The 20,801-nt window shown below is 41.7% G+C and overlaps 3 protein-coding genes across 3 annotated transcripts; 1 reads left to right on the top strand and 2 right to left on the bottom strand.

Annotated features, from left to right (window-relative positions):
* Positions 1–1,186: 1,186 nt before the first annotated feature.
* Positions 1,187–2,728, bottom strand: LOC140221273 (H/ACA ribonucleoprotein complex subunit 3-like protein). The gene is made up of 3 exons (XM_072290659.1): positions 2,542–2,728; positions 2,404–2,446; positions 1,187–1,473 (listed from the first exon to the last, which is right to left on the bottom strand). Exons 1-3 carry the CDS (start codon positions 2,593–2,595, stop codon positions 1,376–1,378), a joined length of 195 nt encoding a protein of 64 aa, XP_072146760.1. The 5' UTR covers positions 2,596–2,728; the 3' UTR covers positions 1,187–1,375.
* Positions 2,729–8,257: 5,529 nt separating this feature from the next.
* Positions 8,258–17,526, bottom strand: LOC117837817 (5'-3' exoribonuclease 4). Its single transcript, XM_034717592.2, has 22 exons — positions 17,097–17,526; positions 16,908–17,010; positions 16,748–16,824; positions 16,478–16,669; positions 16,264–16,383; positions 16,122–16,184; positions 15,849–15,983; positions 15,547–15,711; positions 15,366–15,443; positions 14,204–14,290; positions 13,624–13,695; positions 13,420–13,518; positions 12,311–12,381; positions 11,562–11,690; positions 11,388–11,464; positions 11,222–11,262; positions 11,066–11,140; positions 10,767–10,918; positions 10,580–10,684; positions 10,416–10,491; positions 9,655–9,731; positions 8,258–9,432 (listed from the first exon to the last, which is right to left on the bottom strand). Exons 1-22 carry the CDS (start codon positions 17,301–17,303, stop codon positions 8,664–8,666), a joined length of 2,970 nt encoding a protein of 989 aa, XP_034573483.1. The 5' UTR covers positions 17,304–17,526; the 3' UTR covers positions 8,258–8,663.
* A 753-nt stretch (positions 17,527–18,279) lies between these two features.
* LOC140221485 (small ribosomal subunit protein uS13z/uS13y/uS13x-like) lies at positions 18,280–18,719 on the top strand. The gene is made up of 2 exons (XM_072291163.1): positions 18,280–18,384; positions 18,432–18,719. Exons 1-2 carry the CDS (start codon positions 18,280–18,282, stop codon positions 18,717–18,719), a joined length of 393 nt encoding a protein of 130 aa, XP_072147264.1.
* Positions 18,720–20,801: the final 2,082 nt, after the last annotated feature.

Here is a 20,801-nt window from a genome sequence, read left to right on the forward strand (position 1 = left end):
ACAACGAAGTGCTGCCATCTCGTTCGTTGCTTTAGTTCAAATGGATGGTCCTTTAATTTGAGAATTAGATTTTGAGTCGGTTGATGTTGTCCAAACTTGTATGTGGGTGTGGCAACAAACTACTACTTTGTAATAATTATGGACTGATTCCCATCGAAAGAGAAAGGTTGAAGCTGGATTATATCCATTATCTAAAAAAGCAATAGGTTCAGGTTTAACCAAGGAAGGACAAGTTCAGATTAGCCAAGGATAGACACATTCAGATCTAACCAAGGATAAACACATAACTTCACAATCGATTAGCTCTGCAGCTGGAAACCAACAAGAACAGGTAACAGGCATGTATGCCAGTAACTAGGCATGCCATTTGGCTCAAATTTCACAAGAGATCATCAATCGCCACCCATCCAAGAAACTCAACAGGCTGCAACTTTGCAGGCTTGCTGCAAGTCCGAACCATCAACAAGTTCACGTTCAGGCAACGTCAAACACAGCTTCGCAAAAGCATGAGCAACGCAGTAAATCCACGAGAATTCAAGTAAGGAAGTACAGATATATGCCGATCAATAACTGCAGATGCCATTACCGTAAGATTTTCATAACAGGATGATCAGTGGCCATCATGATTTAAGAAACTAAACTCTTCATGACGAACAGAAAGGTAAATAAGCTGCCTCAGACATGAGGCACCTCTCTCCATCAACGAGCCAACGAGTACTCCAATAAATTAGAGTAAACTACACCACTGGTCCTCAAACTTGTAATGATGTGTCATCCCATGCACAATCAGGTCCCCAAACTTGCTAATTGTACCATATGAGTCCCAAATTGACATAACTTGAGTTATGCCAAAATTTAAACTTTTCCAACATCAACCGGCCAAAAACTGGTTTTCATCCAGCGGGAAGACATGAACTGGTAAAACTGGGAAGAAAATAGAGGTTACCGTAACACTCTAACTACGTTATACTTATTGCCTGTTTGGTTTTCATCACAGGTTGACTTGGAATCACCCGAGCCTAGTTGTTTTGTTTGGATCTTATTTCTACCAAGGAAACGAGCAGTTCCTCCTGACCAGGTCCATTCAACATCCGGCGGCAAAGTATCTGACGGCATCATGTGGAGCCGCTTCATCCTGGATGATAGTGTCAATGGCCTAAATGAAGTGATAGACACACTGCGCACATAACATTAGGAACCACGATATGTCAATAGCATAGCATAGCATTACATATTGCGTCTGAATGTGCTGGAAATACCATGGTAGCACCTAGCAGTGTTTGGTTTCTTTTCAGATAGCTAATCTACATTCCAAACAACAAGCAGCAAAACAGATGATTTTCTCCTGAACGTCCATGGTTGAACAGTTGGAACTTCAGTACTTAAGTGCTGGCTTCTGGGTTGGCAGCAGTCCAAATCTCTTCTTCAACAGGTACCGCTGGCGAGCGTACTTGTCATCTGGTGAGAAGCGAGCTGCACCAAGAGTAAAAGATATCAGATAATTCACGATGCAACTATGAGAGAAAGGTATAAATCAAGACCAGAAAAGCAACCATGAAAAGGAACTAATTCCACATGTTCCATTTCTGCCTGCAACATCTGTTTTTGGTCCTACGCATGTAGGATATAATTGTTCACCCCAAGAAAACTAAAACCGGTCATTATCTCTATAGTCTATTTAGTCCAATAGTTATACAAGAGAATGAAACTCTAATCTGGCAAACAGTTCACGTTAAGGCCATTGATGACTAAAATCGGTCCTATATGAATGTCAGGTGAAGTCATATTGCAAAGGGATTTGTTGCTTGAAAAGAAAGAATGATCTGAAATTTTGTAGACTAAGATCTTACAGAAGAGTTGCACAAGCAATCTTCTTAAAATACCCATAATCCTTATCTCAAAAGAAATTGAAAGTACAATGTACTAATGGACAAACATTACTGGAAATTATATCTTGATGGGATAAGATTGATTCAGATACAAATACAAAAATGTCAATAATATGCTTGGTATCCTATGATCCTATCCCACCAGTACCAAATGAGAAATTAGGATCAATTGGTGCTAGCGAGCAACCTTCCATGAGCATCAATGTTCCAAGACTCAGAAACTACAATTGACAAAAATAAACCATGTTTCTGTTTGAAAAACGTTGAGTCTAGCAACGGATTAACAAAAGCATAACAAGTTCCCCAAAAGGATCTACAGCGCATATCTAATCACAAAAACTATTAAATAACCGAGCGGAGCTCCAACAACAAATATGCATAGTCACGCTAATAATTAGACAACCGTGAGTATACTGCATCTCTCTTCACAACACAAGAAAACCATACTATTGCATCTTGACAGGTAAGATAACAGCAGATACAAAAGGAACTCCATTGAACGAAAGGGGCGTACCCGGGTGAGCAGACTGCGTCGGCACACCGAGAGGCGACTCCTTCTGCAAAGGAGGAAACAAGGTACGCACATCAGCACGGGCTGACACCTCAAAACCATCAGCTATTCAGCGAAGATTAAGCGCAAGGTCATACAAACCTTCGTGGTGTAAACCTTGTCCCCCTTCTCGTTGATGTAGTACTGGAGATACATCTTGAATCCACGCGCAGGAGTTGCGGAGGGGTAGCAAAGTTACCAGAGGATGGCGGAGGAGGGGAGAAGGGAGGAGAGGAACGGAGGCGAGAAGGAATCAGCAGTTCAGCACGGTACCTGGCGGCTAGGGTTTATGGGGGAGACCGGGAGTACAAGAGGCTCGGGAGGTGGGCTTTTCTGTTTTTTTTTGGGCTGTGTGGTTCCGCGCTCCTCCGTGCCGTGTCAAGCCCACCACTGTGCCGGCCCGAACACGATTGGCCTCGTACCAGCAGCTGTGGGCCTTGTGCCGGCACAAAGGCACGGCCCATCAGGAGGGGGAATGGCACGTATAAAGTGTGCAGTATTACTAAACTTATAGCATATGCTGCACAAACAGGAAGACACTAAATGCAGTGTTTAGCAAGCTGGTGAGTCAGCCTTTTGCATGGAGAGCAGGAGATTGTTCGGCAATCGGCACAAACAGTTTCAGCTATCCCGCTAGGAGCTTTACAACAGCAGCAAATGCTCTACCCTGTCCTAGCAACTAACAAAGCTCACTCTCTTTCCCAAAATGTAACCAACTCCTTTCCATGTAATACAAAAGTAAGAGGGAATGCATGTAAACCCTCTGCATGCCCATGCACGTTAAACACGGTGTGTGGATTTCCAGCGATTTGGCAACCCTGCGGGTCCTTCCTGTTGGCCTGACTTCGACAAGCCATTAACATTGTTAGATTTTGACACGGTATATCTTGGTAGCCTGCTGTCTCTTACCCTGCCGTGACCTCGAGTTATCCTGCTTAGGCAAAGATAGATGCCGATCAGTAACTGCAGATGCCATTACCGTAAGATTTTCATAACGAGATCATCGGTGGCCATCATGTGTTTTAAGAAACTAAACTCTGCATGACGAACAGAAAGGTAAATAGGCTGGCTCAGACATGAGGCAGACAACACCACCACCAAAAAGAAACTTATCCCTCTCGCTCGCAACTTCTCTCAATTCGCAACGAGCCAACGACTACTCCACTAAACTACTACTAGTGCACTGCAACTACGATATAGAATCATAGATAGCAACTACAAGACCTGGATGGACCAATTCGATCCCCACCCCTATTGGACCTTGATCTGGACCACGTCCTTGCGCTCCTTGTCCTTGATCTTGGGAACGGTCACCTTGAGCACGCCGTTGTTCATCTCCGCCTTGATTTGGTCCATCTTGAAGACCTCGGCTCTGGGGCCTTGTCGCCGTACGTCCTCGGGGTCCTTGTCACCCTCGCCCTTGAGGCCTTGATCACCAGGATGTTCTTCTCCGCCGACACATTCACGTGCTCCTTCCCTAGCCCCGGCATCGCCACCTTAAGCTGCAGCGCGTCGTCGTACTCCTTCATCACCCACCCTCGCACAGAGAAGCCCCCTTCACTAGAAATGAACAAGAAGTGTTGATAATAGTTTTCTACACCGGAACTAGGGGAGATCAGCAAGATAGGTTAGTTGGGAATGCGACATAACGTAGGCTCAATCTACAGGTCAGTTGACCTATCTTGCTGGTCAATAATGCGTAACAGGACTAGCCTGGGAAAAGTGACGAGTAATGAAAGAAGGTAAACAGTGATGAATAACCAAAGAAGACTGACAGAATAGTAATCACGTCATCAACCACGTCATCAGCCATGTCATCAATCACGTTATCAGTATCCTCCATATCATCAGCCATGTCACCTATTCCTAACGTGGCTGTTTGTTCCATGACAAATATTAGCATATATGGCAACTGTCTATGATATTTATTTTCGTCATTAAAGTTGGGCATGGGTTGGGCTAAGATGGTATCTCTTTAGGATCAACCCCAGCGTCGAGAAATTGGTTAATCGGTAAAGATACATGGATTTGCCGCGTTTGGGCAACCCTCTCAACAATTAAGAGATCCATTCGAAGAACATGGGGACTAATTGAAGTAAGGCCTGAGGCTATTTTACGACGAATTAGAAACTCACGGATTGATTTGATATGCGACGATTACGCAAAAAAACGTCACGAGGTATAATTTGTGACGCTCAATACACGACGATATGCGAAATCGTCACATGACACTGCTTTATGGCAGTTTTTCAGTGATCAGTGATAAAAATTTACCATCATAGATTAACAGGTTTGTGGTATTACTACCTGGAGCAAGGCACATCCAAACCCAGGAACTTGGAAAAGCCGCAAGGTAGAAAGGGTTCATTGTAGAACAGATTGCACGAAGTTCTGTCGCTCTCATCTTCATCACTCGACAACGAACTTCTTAATGCATAGGCAGTACGCCTACCGAGCGTCTTACTGACCATGTTAACTGGAACGAGCAGTGTCCCCGAACATATTTCCTCTTTTAATGCAAAGTAAACAATTTGGGGATACTTCATGTCCAAAGGGGGCATTTTGGTTGCATATGAGGAAGTCCAAGGCAACTGGTGAGACCAAAGAACTGGTCAGGTTCTACTGTGTCATCCTGCATCCATGTGAATCTGTCGCTGCTCAGTATCCAGGAGGTGATGCTGGAAGGACCAGATTGGTTGCCATTAAACCAAAGGTTGTTGTTTGCGGCATCAATGAACTTGATAGCGGCGCCATCTTGTGTCACGCACACACTTCTGTACGCAAACACACCACCTCTATCACCCAGCTCTGGATGTCTATAGCCCTCGTAAGGAATCACAGGCAGTGGGACGTATCGCAGCTCCAGGTTTGGGCTGAAGACGTCACAAAATAGCATTCCCCTCAAGTAATCCACCCAGCAAATAGAATCACCAAAAGCTATAACAGCATCTGTTTGCCACCAAATCAGTTCTTGAGCTTCGCCCTCACCATAGCGGATTGGCACGCTACTGGAGAAATCACTTCTACCGGTACTGACAATCCGATACTAGAGAGGGTCCTTCAGTACCGGTTAAAATAACCGATACTAAAAGATAGGGATACCAACCGGTACTAAAGAGTCTACCATGCCGCGCACGAGAGCGGCCTAATTAGTACCGGTTGGTCTCCCCAACCGGTACTAATCTATTTTTTCCTTTCTTTTCTTATTTTCTATTTATTTATTCTATATTCGTATTTCATATTTATTTTCTTTACGTATACTAGTTCTAATATGCTAATATATATAAAATTCTATTTATCATTTATATAACATTTGAGATACTATTATATATATACATATTGTGCATACACATACATGAATAATATTACACATATATATAGACATATTGTGCGTACACATATTGTTTCTACTATTCTGAACCTGACTCTGCACTAGATTTGATCCATCATTATGAAACTCCTCCGCAGGATTTGTGACCTCGTCCAGAAGAAATCCATTTAGTTGTTCTTGTATTGCCCAGAAAATTTCTGTCTCGAGGAGTTTATCCTTCCTGCACATCATCTGTGTCATTAGCAAAATTGATTTTTGAAGTACATACACATGAACTAACTTATTGTTGAGAATTTTCTCCATTGTAGCTTATTCTAAAAATCACAAATTACTCTAGCTCTAAAGCATAAAACTTAGTATACTATCCATGTATCAAGAGAGGATGAAGTTTCTAACATTTAGAACACTTGAATGAGTGAAATCCCCAAGGAATGGTCACAAATCCAGCAAAACCTCCCCCTATTTCGCCATGGATAGGGTGAAGCTCGAACTAGAGGAGATGGCTCGGGCTGGAGGAAGAAGGAGGGTATTTATAAAAAGAAAATTAGTACCGGTTAGGAGCAACAACGGGTACTAAAGGGGCGCCCATTAGTACCGGTTGGTGCCCCAACCCGGTAGTAAAGAGGGGTGCCACATTAGTACCGGGTTGGAGACCCATTAGTACCGGCTGTTGCCACCAACCGGTACTAGAGGGTGGGTAGCGCATTAGTACTGGTTGGGGCGTTGTTGTCCCAACCGGTACTAAAGGGGGTCACGGGGGTGCTCCAGGGACTATCCGTTAGACCTAATACTCATATTTTTAAAGTTGATCGGTACAAAGTCTCGAGATGAGAGATCATTTTTCTAATTGTGGCAGGCACGTGGTGCGCCATGACCCAACCTTGCTGAGAATGTAGCAAAGTTCCGCTGTCACTGGGCAAGTGCTCCACAGTGCACAGTTGCCACCGCCTTCTTTTGGGGTCACGGTAAGGTGTGCTACCGCAAACTCATCATTCTCTTCACGGCAAACAATCCCAGTATTGCTCCCTGCGTTGAAGTTGATGAAGGCGTGTCCACAAGGGCCAAGCCTTTTGAGAACCACAGTATCAGACTGGTAGATGAAGAACTCCTCATTGAGACCACCTTCACCAGGGAGAAGGAAACACAGTAGCATGTAATTCTGGTGCGCAGCAACAGCTTTGGCATCCGGGGGGGACTCATAGGTCAAGTCATTATATATCTAAATACATAATAATTTGAGCTACTTCTCCATTTCAAATTATTATTCATTTTAATTTTTCTAAATACATAATAATTTTTACTATATACCAAGACACAGTATATATCTAGATGTATACTAAAAGTTATGCATTTAAAAAAATTAAAATAAATAGTAATTTTAAATGGAGGGAATATTTATTATACTTAAACATTACTGACCCTTTAAAATTTGCAATGTTGGTCTTCGCCGCCGTTAGATTGGATATGTATTGTACTTATTTACACTTAAACATAGCTAACCCTTTTAGATTTGCAGTGCTGGCCTTCTGGAAATTACTCCAAGCTCCCCCCATTAGACTGGATATGTATATTAGCTCCTCTATTAAGAGTTTTTAAGAAAAATTTGAAGCTCTTTTGAAGGTCAAGGCATGTCATTGTTTTGTTATGTTGCATTGCTGCAGAGATATTTCATTTGAATCTCAATTCACGTCATTTACTATTTAATACTTGATTTGTAAACCTTTCATATTTTGACATTGAGATATGTGAATTTTTCGTTTCAATTGCAATCCTCTCGGTTTCCTTCTTTTCCTTTTCTAGCTCACATGAACCACAATCTTGCTCCTGTCTTGTCCTCTTCTTCCTCTTCCCTTACCCGTCAGCGACCGGCGGTGAGGAGCAGGACGACACCAAGGCTCCTGCGCGTACCTCTGTGTCTTGTAACCTGGTAGCCCGGTTTGAATGAGAAATGTAGTTCTGATTACTGGATAGTGAAGATGGCATTGGGTGTGCGAATTGGTCACTAAGGGTCGTCGCCAACTCTTTTAACTCAATTAATTAATTGAACAAATAAATTTCTAAAATGTGCAAAATCCACTTGTGCCGAAAGAATATATTTCTGATGCGCACATGTAATGAGACCCGGATCATCACCAATAGCAGGGTGGCTCATATGTTCAGCCCTCTCCGATCATGTTGGCTCTGTCTGCTATACTCTTCCGTCCCAAATTTTAAATTGTTTTAACTTTTTTAACCAATAGATTTTACTACGCAATTACATATATCTAGATACAATCCAAAACGACTCATAATTCAGTTATAATTCGGTTGGCCAGCAACAGGTGTGTTGCCTGATCTATAGGCTACCCGATTAGCAAGATGCGCTCGGTTGGCAGAATACCAGCGGCATGGCAACTACAAAATTGGCTACGGATGTGCGGACAGCCATCTTGTCTTGAAGATCCAAAGTGGCCAAATATACCTTATACAAAAAAAAAAAACAGAATATTGCATGAAGTCGAGGTTTATTTACCTTCGCTCCGCGGAAGGGCCAAGAATACCTGCCCGCAACTCTTTCACAAGATACAGCAGGGCAGGTGATTCATCCTTCGCGCCGAGCAAGGGAGATTATTCAGCAGTCAGCACAAAAGTTTCAGCTATCCAACTAACAGCTCTACTACAGCAGTGCATGCCCATATCCTGTCCTAACAACTAACAAGGCTCCTTCTAAATCCCTTGTCCTAAATGTAACCAACTCCTTTTCAGGTAATACAACAAAACAATTCAACAATCGAATATAAATTACAGGGATACATGGAAACACTATGCCTGTTTACACCACGAGCTTGTTTATCTCCTGGCAGCAGGATGCCCGCAACACAGCATTCGGATCTCCAGCAGCTCAGCAGCCCAGTTATGCTGCGGGTTCTTCCTGTTTACCTGACTCTGACAAACCGTTACCATTAGTAGCTTGGGTTTTGACACGGTATACCTTGGTAGCCTGTTGTCTCTTATCCTGTTGCGATCTTGGGTTATCCTGCTTAAGCTGTCTATCCGGAGCTGTCCTTGGATCATGCTTTGCAGGAACACCTGGGGGGCCTCCAGTTGGTTGCTTGCCAATCCAGTTACTGGGAGGTAATGGTGGTGGAACCCCATTTACTGGTCGCTGCTGCGGGAATCCTCCAGTTTGGAAAGGCCGCTGAGGTGTGAAACTGATATTCTGCATAGGCTGCTGAGGTGGGGGTCCAGCATAGTGATTAGGATGTGGTTGGTTGGGCCAGTACCCGGAATTCTGCATCCTGTTATTCTGATGAAGCCTTGGCCCTTCATGGATTGTCAGTTTTGACATTGATGCATGGATACCAGCTTCATGGCTTCCGGAGTTTGGACGTTCCAGTATCCGCATAGGCTGTCTGTTAGCTTGAGCATCACCAAAGAACTGAGGATGAGAGTTCGGGACACTTCTGGACGTGTGTGCATGGTGTGGGTTGTCCACAAAACCCCTCTCATATCCCAATGGTCCAGCAGGCCTTGGTCTGTTTCCAGGGCCATAGGGTGCACCTCTATATGGCATATCAAGTAGCCCAGCAGCGCTACCAGATTTGATCTGAAGGGAGTTTTTCACCAGACGGTGTGCAGCTTGTCCTAAGAGAGAACCTGACAAAGCTCCAGAAACCTGAGGCCTGTAATTGGAAAGATATCATGAAAAGAGCTAACAGATGACCATATTGGTAAGGCTGCAAGTTAACAGAGAGAAAGGGCTAAGCAGAATGAATCAAATGTGCATTCTTTCTTTGTGTTCAACTTATACAGTATTTCATTTATAAGAGATGCCCAGAATTTATGAATACTCTATAGTCCAAGTTGAAATATTCTGCTAAAAGCATAAGAAATATCAATCATACCTTTCTCTTGCTTGCCGACGACTATTATCTTCATGCCACAACACAGGAAAGGGTTTGAAATCACTAGGCTTCAATATCTACAAAATGGTACACTTGTTGGACTATTGAATTCATCTTAACTGCTTAGCAAGTTCGTAAAAAGATGGTACACTTGTTGGACTATCTTAAACTGCTTAGCAAACCAGCATGAAAATTTCTAAAGAGGAGAAAAGTCACCATATATTTCAAATAGCATACTTCTATAAAGTTAGTATCATTCACAGAAGAAGATATTATGATTGTGTTCCACATTTACAAGTCATTGTGCCACAATGTGCTTTGCTTGCTGCCAACCTTTTCAAAATTTGTCAACTTATACAAAAGCTGAAAAGAACTTCGGTTCACCAGATCAATATATAATCATTACAAATTTCCAAGGATGTTACAGTTTATGGTATTCACAAGATAATGTTAGCAAACAGTCATTTGCGTCTTGCAAAACATGAAATGTTGAAGAAAAATGCCATAGAAAAACATATGCGCAAACATAGAAAATATTAAACAACACATCACCTAATACTTCTGCTTATGAGTCAGCAATTACTCTTTCCCAAAATGGAAAGAAGATAACATTTCTGTATTGCTGATGTAAACAACACTGAACTATACATGCGTAGGTTTTCATTTTTTTTTCCTTAAAGAAAAATATATGCTCTTACACTTTTTGTGTGACCAAGAATTATATGCACCAAAATGCACATAGGGTGTGGGTTAGCAAATACCTTCCCAGGTACGATGACCCCCACTGGGGGCTCCGGGATGTGTTTGTGATACTGAGGATTAAGATACGTAGCATTCCTGAAAAATATAGAAAAAGTAAATATAGCGCTAGAATATTTAAAGGATATCTTTTAGTTTATAGTATGCTTTTAGATAAGATGCTTACAAAACTCTGTTTTGGGCAATGCCGTTGAAGCACTTAACTGGAGATGTTACAGTGATGCTATACCAGTTCCTTTCAGATAAACAAAGGAACCCATTCATTCCACCACTGCAAATAGTGTTCACATATCACAACAAGGTAAATAAATGCCGAGAGAAACAAAATATCAGTATCTAGTGTTTCTGCAGACCTAGCAGCAGGATCAATGGGAATAACATAAGGATCTGTTCTTGGTAGATGGTTGTACATCCGATACAGGAACGCAATCTGAGCAGTCAATGGATGAGTTTCCCGAACATATATTATGTCAAACATTGTCGTGTTCCTGAATTTCTCTTCTTCCTGCAAAGATAGCAAAAACATAAAGACCTTGAACAATTGAAATAAAAATTAGAAACCCAGAATGCTGCAGAGAGAGAATAAAGTACAACCACAATGAAAATAACAAGCCAAGAGGGTTCATAAAGAAGGACCATAACATATACATACTGTCAATGTATCTTCTAGTTTTCTTGTTTCGGCAAGCAGACGTGTTTCATCAATAAAAGGTAACTTTGCAACACCCTGGATAAAAGAATTCAACATAAATATATCTCCATAACAAATCAGTAGCCTGAAAAAGAATGGTTTATCCATATGCATTACCTGCCATGCAAAACGTTTTCCATTCATGTCTATCTCAAAATCTGCGCGTGCATTAAAGGTGTTAGGCATCATGAATTAGTATGATTTTATAAATACACAATATCATCCTATGTATTTGGTAGTTCCTGAATACTTTTATTTTGTGTTACATAATAGGAGCTAATACCTTTGGGATAGAAAGACTTCAAAGGTGAATTTGGATCAGTCATTAAATCCCCATAGTACTTGGGCAGTGCATTGGAGCTACAGAAGAATATAGCAAACATCTCAGAACTCATTAAATTTTACACTCTTTCCATCCAAACATGGAACATATTCACTTGCTTAGGGGATACCAAACCTGGCAGCTGGTAGTGTTCCCATAAGCTGATCAAATGGCTTGAAAGGTTGACCCAAGAAAAAGGTAATCTCCAATTCAGCCAAGTCTTTTAGGTCAGATGCAAAAGGCGCATAATGATATGGATAGAACCTGACGTGGATGACAAGGCTGGAATTAGCATGTCATACTGAACACGAGAAAAGTGCTACCAAGAAGAGCATGTCAATCTGATTGCTAGGCAAGTAGGCACGCATATTGATTTAAAACACTCCTTATCTCTTAGGAAACAACCATCAGGAAAAAGATCACTATACTAGTCACTAACTCACTATAGATTGCCAGGAGCTCTCTGTACAGCCTATTCAAGATTCTACAACTGCAGCATAGTGTGTACTTCAAATAGTCATACAGGGCTACCACTTGAATATAATGATTAGTCTTGGAACAAGAAGTCAAGAACCAACTGATCTGTGCATTACAGCATATAATGCCACATGCCCATATCAGTGGCAATGATTTGATTCTAATGCTACCAAATTTTGGTTGTCTAGTCACCACAACTAATCAGATAATTGAGAATAGTGGATTTTTAGGTTTCTTGTGCATGTCCGTGTAATTAAAGAAACTTTAAGGGGGGCTACTTAGAGCGGCCATGACTTTAAGGTCAGAAATAGTGAAGAACAATACTTTGACAATCTAGAAGTTAGATTTTATCTACCAAACGAACAGTGGTAGCATACTCTCACAGTAGATGGTCAATATTTACCTACCACTGCCATGAACAAACACCTTGATAGTAGTATCTCATAACCCAGCAAAGACCTTCCACATATTTCTGGACCTGAAATATGAATAAATTAGACAATTGAAGACAACAATGACACCAGTGTTAAGAGCAAATGCTGGCCAAAAGGCAAGGGCCAGTATGAGTATACCACATAGTCCTACCAAAGAAACCTGCTCATCTTACACTTTACTACACCATAACCAAGTATTTAATACAATATATAAATTTAATAAGCAAACGAAAACAACAATACAAGCCTTTATACCAAGCAAGTTTGGGAGGCTAGAGATAAAAACCCAACAAGAACCACATGAACAAAAGAAAAGGATTGTACTATTTTTTAAATAAAAAAGCAAAGCACACGTGGATTGCTAAATTCACACGCTACAACTTCTTTTATTTATGATTAAATCTGATGGCTGGGTTTTTACTATTGCTCATCCAGCATCACAACCATCCTCCTTTACCCTGGCTTGGGGCAAGTAATGTTAAACAAAATAGGCAGAAATAAAAGATAAAAAAGTTTCAAAATCACTATCAGACATGAATAATTTATAGTAGGTTGAGACTAACTCGCAAAACCACACTAAAACATGTAGATCAAGTTAAGCGAAGCTAAATCAACATTATTTGTGTATTCGGCAATTGACCATGCAACCAACAAGTCAAAAAAAAAAAAACTGGTTGATTGTTCCAGTCTGTAAAGTGCTAGGAAATCAGATAGACTAATGTCGTAAGGTCAAAAAAGGCATCTCGGTGGTGTATTAATTTTGTGACTATTTCCAACGCTGAACCATCAAATATTAGTCCAGTTAGTCTAAGTCGTAGCTGTTTCTGTTATTAAGGACAACATTCAGAACATGGTTACTGAGTATTTGTTGTCTAGCAAACCTTATAATATATATACTGCCAAATCTAAAATGAAGTCACAACATTCAGAACATGGTTACCTTGTATTTGTTATCTACCAAACCTTATAATATATACCAAATTTAAAATGAAGTGTCTCAGAGCTTAGTTCGATGGTAACATTTAGTCATTTAGTTAGGAGTTGCTGCACATGATTCAACAGTGCCTAGAAAGAAGACTCACGACATCTCTCCGAACTTGATCAATGGGTTTTGATTCTGCCTCTTCTTTAAACTTTTCAGCATAGTACCGCTCCCTGTATCCTGGCTCTCCTAACTTGACCTGAAGGTAGAAAGAGAATGAGGGACAGCAAACAATTTTCATACTTACAATCATCAGAGACATTACTGAACAAACATATTCAGAAATTTTATGGGAAAAACAGACCTTGTCCACATATTGATTCTCCTCGGTACTTTCTCTCTGTATTTTGTTTCTCTCTTCATTGTTCTCGCGTGCCTGCAATTTAGCAATCATAAAGACATAAACTCAATTTGTCTTCTCAGGTAGCAATGTCAATGCAAAGATTTAACAAACAAGCTTTTGCAATTGAAGTATTAACACATAAGATTTGCAAGAATCATGAAATTTTCAAATTATTTGGAAACATATGCTCATGTGGAAATTGAACTGCATTCCATGTCGAGAAGTCACTGAAAGATACTATTATTGATCATTTAAAAAAGCATCAGCGCTATGGTATCTTAACATAGCGACATGATGTTAAAGAACGATGTTGCACTATAAACTTATAATCGTAGCATAATATGACTGGCCTAGAGTCACTGAAATAACTTAACCTCACTCTAAGATGCTCACAATCTTCACGACGATCATATATTTTCACCACATGAACATACAGAAGTACATGTTTAAAGAGGTCAATCTCCTTAGATTTTTATGCATAAAGAACATATAGAAGTACAGAAATCAAGAACAACATGGATGAAGATCGGCTAGAAAGTACCTGTTGAATGCGTGCACGTTTCTGGAAAATTTGTTCTTCATTGAAAGCAACGGACTGAATGAAATGTTCCACACGGTCCAATACAACCTTTTTTTTGGAATGGTGAAAATGTCAATATTTCAGGCATTGACCCCATTTAAAAGGGAAAAAAAGGATAATATGGGCATTCAGCAGAGCAAATTGGTGAATGTCTGAATGATGAGACCAAACAAAAGGTCATTCTTATGATTTCATAGAACAACCTTCACTCTTTGCGGACACTTGATCTGGGAATTACACCACAGCAGTACAGTGGGGGAAACTAAGGAACTCCAAAATGGCTTAAATTGTCAACTGTGGTGGCATAATGAACTTATACACGTATGCTATTGAACAGCATGATGTCCAGAATATGCCACTGTTGCAGCAAGAACATCATATTACAAATAAACGCATATATGTCTCTAACTAAAACCAATATGTGTCATTAATTAGCAAAATGGCCCTGCGAAACAAGGAAAAGAACGACCAGAGAATCAGAGATGATGTATGACTCAAGTTATTTGTTACTGAGTTGCAACAAAAGACACTTGCCAAACACAGCAAAGCCACTGGCTACTTTAGTTAAAATATTGGGTTTGCCATCCTACATTCTAAAAAGTAAAAACAGTTGCTTTCATGGTATAAAGTTAGAACATTGGGTATGTCCAGAATACACCACTGGACACACACATGGCTCCCGTAACTCATCTGGCACAAACAATGGTATAAAGTTCAAATCAGTCTACAGTCAACTTAAGTAATTTTACTATAATTTCTGCAATTCACTGGATCCTACCAGCTTGGCTTTCAGACCAATATGGTTGCATAATACCAGACTTGCAAGATGTGTTATCATTAAGCTTAAGGAGTACTAACATTCTGACAGAAAACATAATGATACAAGATGGCAACATAACCATAAAGAGATAATTCCTTTCTCAATTGGATTCCCTAAATAGACATAACGATACAACATGTTTATCTAACAACTCAATGTACATGGTTAAAGAAAGCCAACAGTCCACTACAAAGCTGTCGAGGGACTATGTTCCCACATTCTGTAAGTATTTGCTACCACGAAAAAAACATTGCAATCGTATGGTTCCAAACAATACAAGAATTTGCATCTATGAAACGTTACCTCGCCCCCATCGGTCAGGTAACCACCCATTGATATGAACTCTGCCCTGTAGATACTCATCAGAAGATTAATGGCACCCTGCAGAATACAGCTGGCAATTAATCACAGTTATGCACAAATCATCTAATGAGTAAAATAAAGCTTATATGAATATAATGGATGTTTTTTAAGATTAACAAACCTCACGAATTTCCAAAGTCGGCATGTGAGGCAGAAAGTCGTTGCCAACAAAGAAACACATAAACACAAAATCATCGATAAGCCGTTCAAAGTTTATCTTGAATGGAGCATCTACAATTTCCAAATCCTTTGCCAGGTATTCACGCAACACCCATATGTGAAGAAACTGTTAACAGGACAATAGTTACGTAGTGAACCAACAGGGATAAAAGATAACATATCTTACATGTGCACTAGAAATAAATACGTAGTGAACTCCAAGAAATAATATACTAGATCAAACAGTGATATAGTTCAGAGTACCTGGTATTTCTTTTTATGAATAGGAGGTAGCTCCACAGCACTATCAACCTGGCTAGGGCCTCTGCATTCAGCAGCCAAATGCCCAACTTGACCGCACAGGAAACATTTTTCTTGTTGCCCTGGCATGGAGATCACCTGTAAAGTCAGTTGAATTATGTAGTTACGGAAATACTCCTAATTTACCATAAAGAGGACAAAATCAAACATCCAGAAATGGGCCATACTTAGAAGTGTATAAATATACTTCCCAATAAAGTACTATCAGAAGTTTACCTCTCTTAAAATTGAGAAGTGGACCTCGTGAGTTGCCAGAGCAAGCATAATCAAATCAGCATCCTGGAGAATAGAGTGGCTAATTGTTACGCATATTCAGTTTAAACAGGCACTACTAGTTTAAAATTTGAAGTAGACTTACCAGGCCATATAAGCAATGACGTGTATTGGGATCAAAGCCAGGAAGATTGCGCTGCAGGCGGATGTATGACATAATTTTGTGCTCTCCCTCACCAGGGACATTGGAATCAGACAATATTACCTTGAAAATACACACGATGCATATCTCAGTTAGTACACTACAGCCTAACTAGGATTGAGACTAATTTACAAGTCCAAGCCAGTGTAATACACACCTTGACAGACTGCCATCCAAGTGTATGATTCAATCTCAGTTGTATGTAGTACTGAAGCGCCGTAGATAGTACAAACATGAACTGCGTCCCGGGAGTAATGACATTCGAGTCGATTGCCTCTGACTTCTCCTTCTGGGCTAGAGTCCTACCCTCTGCCTCAAATTCCTTCCTCAGCCTCTCCTCCTCGGCTGCCTGAACAAAGTAAACACAAATGAGAAAACAGTTGCCACCACCTGCATGAGTCAAATGACCACAAGAGCTATAACTTACCGCATCAGCTGCGTCCTTTGCAGCCCGGAATCGCCTGGACCTCTGCTGATTCATTTTTGCCCTTGGAGCAACACCATCTAAGTGGCAAAATTGACCGAGCTTGTTACTCAGAGCACAAGCTGGGTACATTACAAGTAGCATCACAGCAGCAGCGACTCACCAATGGCCATGTAGAGGAGCTTCCTGGGGCGGACGAGGCCGAAGAGGTGGTCGATGTAATCAAAAATCGACTTGAACACCTCGTCATAGGTGGTGGGCGCCGGCTGCAGGGAGAAAAGACCGCAGCCAAGCTGAGAAAACACCAGGTGGGGTTCGGGGGGGCCGGAATCGAGCAGGATCGAATGCGTACCCGGCCTTCGGGGTGGAAGCAGGGGTGAATGATGCCATTCATGTCGAGGTAGAGGTTGTCAAACTCGATGCCGTTGGGGTTGGGGCGGCGGAGGTCGACGGGGACGAAGGCGCCGGGCTCGAGCTCCACGGGCTCCTCCTCCTCCGCGTCCGACACCGTCAGCGGGTAGCGGTCCGCCAGCCACCGGTAGAACGCCGGGACTCCCATCTCCGACCGACCTGCCCTGCCGCCGGATCTCCCCCGTGCTCAGGCCTCCCTCTCGCGGGGCGGCGCTTCTGGAAGCTTCTAGCGCGGCAGTGGCGTGCGGTGGTTGCTGCTGCCTCCTCCCTCTTCGGTTCGATCTGGGTGGGGGACGGGGAGGAAGGGGGCGAGGCTGCGGGAAGGAGGGCGATTGTTTCGCGCTTGCGGGTTGGGCTCTTCCGTCTCGACCACTGCGGCTCGGTAGTTTTTGTGCGGCTTCTAGCCCGCCCGGTCCGGGGGGGTGAAACTGGAGATGATGGGCTGCAGTAGCCAGTAACTACGACCTGCAAATCTGCAAGAGATGGCTGGATGCCGTACGATTCGTATCTTCCACGGTCAGGATCGTAACGTGGCGCTTGTAACCGCGGCTCAGAAATGTCGGGTAAGTTTTGAGAAATTTCGAAAATTGACCCTGAGTTCCTAAGAAGATTTAACACCCTGACCTACATGTCAATGACTCAGAGTGACCCCACATGTTATTGTAAATGAGTGTCAAATATTGAAAGGCTTACAAATTGGATGTCAAATATCGAAATATCTCGTAAGGTTTTGTTACCGAAGCCAGTAAAAATCTAGGCATTTCGTGATTCGAAACAAAATCTCGGCATTTCGTGCTAAAAAAAAATCTCGGCATTTCGGCGACCAAGATAGATATCGCAAGTCCCGTCTGGCCGTCTGTAAACACGAAAATGTGTCGACCGTATGATAACAATAATGGATTTTCGCTTCATAATGGATTTTAGCGATGCTCTGTTTAATAATTGTCAGAGTATCTTTTTCTCGGGTAAAATTTATTTGCCAGTCAGTTACATGTCCATACGATGCAGTAGGAGTACAAAATTTTATAACCGTAACTCTGTTGTATCTTTCACCCATCATTACTTCTCGTCGTTGTGGTAGGCAAAAAGATCTTCTCATCACTTAGGATGGGAAGCAGGAGATCATGTTCGCGCTGACCTCCATCAAGGGTATCGGCCGCCGCTTCTCCAACATCGTCTGCAAGAAGGCCGACATCGACATGAACCGCGGATCTTACCAGATCTTGCTAGTGATGATGTTGCTGATACGTTTTGGTGTGTGTTGTGGGTGTGCAAGGCCAGCGAGCTGTCGCCTGACGAGCTGGAGCGGCTGATGACGGTGGTGGCGAACCCCGAGCAGTTCAAGGTGCCGGACTGGTTCCTCAACATGAAGAAGGACTACAAGGACGACGGCAGGTTCTCGCAGGTCGTCTCCAACGCTCTCGACATGAAGCTCAGGGACGACCTCGAGAGACTCAAGAAGATCAGGCAGGTCACCACTCCACTCCACTCCACTCCCTTTAATCCCTGCTTGTTAGTTGCTACTGCTACTAGTAAAGTAATCTTTACATTTGTTGAGAAATGATGCTGCTATAAGATGCTCAATGGCTTGTATATGGCATTTGGGTGGTTGTGATTTTCATTGCGGAACATGCTAAATGGCAATTAACTTACCTATTGATTTAATACATTACCTAGCACTATGATTAGTCGTGTTGATTCTTGGTTGGGCTTGTGTTCTACTGAATTGAAACGTGCAGGCTAATAAAGTTGTGAAATGCTTAATCAAGTTGTGAAATGCTTAGTGACACCAGTCAGGATAGCAAGAATGTTAAACGAGGTCAAGGGTGTTTGGGTGGCTATATCTCTGTTGTGTTGGAATTTTGGGTTCAAATGTGAATTATCCATCATTGAATTGATGATGTGGTGTATCAACAATGTCACCTAGTAAGGCCTGCTCTACAATGAATACCGGTTTGTCCAGTTTCATATGCACATTGACCTGGTTTTCATCATCTGTTTTTTTGGTGAAATGAGATGGGTACCTGATAAGTGTTGTTAGTTTGGGCATCTGCATCACTGCATAAGTCTGGTTATGGGTGCTATGAATTTTATTTTTTCAGGTTCTTGAAATGTTATCGTTGAGCTCTACTTTTACTAGTATCATTTAGTTATGTGTTTGATTCCGCAATTAGTGTCAAGCTGTGGGTAGTGCTTGGAAATGCACATCATCTTGTCAATCCTGACACTGGAGGGTATCACTAGTTACTTGGAAATCAGTTTGTGTTATACTGTTATCTCATAGAAGAAATGAGCTTTGATGTTAATTTACACATCCTTTCAGTGCGCTTTCTTGTGTCATTTTATTTATTTTTTTATTTATATGCTGCTTGCTTGCTTAAGTACTTGTGATATACTCCTACTCCTAATTATCATTTGTCACTGTGCGTGCTGAAAGTTATGTTTTCTGCAGGAACCACCGTGGTCTTGATTACTGGGGCCTCCGTGTCCGTGGCCAGCTAGCACACCAAGACTCGTGGAAAGACCGTTGGTGTCTCCAAGAAGCGATAAGGTGTATATCTCGACAAATCTTGGCCGTACTAATGTGTTGGTTCATGTCCAAACAGTCTGTATGAAACTGTTTATGTTCAGGCAGTTTCCTGAAACGATAAGCCCTAGGATAATCATGCAGTTATGGAACCTTAATATATTCTATCCTGCAATCATGCAATGTGTTTTTGCAACTTCTAAGAGTAATTTGATTTTGATGATACTGCTGCGGATTGGCTCTTTACCTTGTTCGTTGTTATCTCGAGTGATATCTTCTGAAGAGTTTGTATGTTGAAAGCTGTACTGTGTTATGCGCTACTTCAGTTTGTTGAATGGGTTGCTCCATCATCGCCTTTTTTTATTTGGTTTTTGAATGGAATGGGTTGAATCATCACCGCATCATCACTTATGATGAACATTTTCTTGTTCTAGTTTGGTCCTGCTATTTAACATATCTGCTCTTTTTTGCCTTTCGTCGTGCTTCATCCTCTCTATGCTCCGCGGATTTGGAATATGGAGTCTCGAGAGGCCATTCTGGTCTGGAGTCTGGACGCAGTTCCTCCCTCCCCCAGTTCACTGTCACGGCGTCTACGTAGCACCCGGTTTTAAAATAAAATAAAGTGTTACCTATATGTATGGTGAGATATAGTTTCATACATATAATGACATCATAAGTGAATAACAGTAATAGTTTCACGTAAACAACAAGAGAGTATATTAGAGTTTAATCCTAGAAACGAAGGCTCCCAACTTCACAGGCAATCGACTGGGGCCTGCGGACGCCTAGAACTCGCCTTCTTTTTCTAAGCAACAGTAAGCAAGGGTGAGTACACTTATGGTTGGTAAAAGAAATAACTAGAATAATGATTTAAATCCATTTTAAGTTTATTAATCATGTTAAGGGTCCAGGGCACTCTTGACTGTGAGCATGGCTGATATATCAGTTTTACACTTTGCAGAAGTTGTACATCTTTACCTACAAGTCGCGTAAAAGTTCAGAAGAATTTTAAACCCAACCATGCTGTGCTGATCAAGCACTCATCACACTACGGAGGTGTGACTGCACAAGGATGCTACGAGGCCTTTACAAAGATTCCAAGTGGTAACCCGCTAAGGT

This window comes from Setaria viridis, chromosome 9 (genome assembly GCF_005286985.2).
Source record: "Setaria viridis chromosome 9, Setaria_viridis_v4.0, whole genome shotgun sequence".
NCBI classification, from domain to species: Eukaryota; Viridiplantae; Streptophyta; class Magnoliopsida; order Poales; family Poaceae; genus Setaria; species Setaria viridis.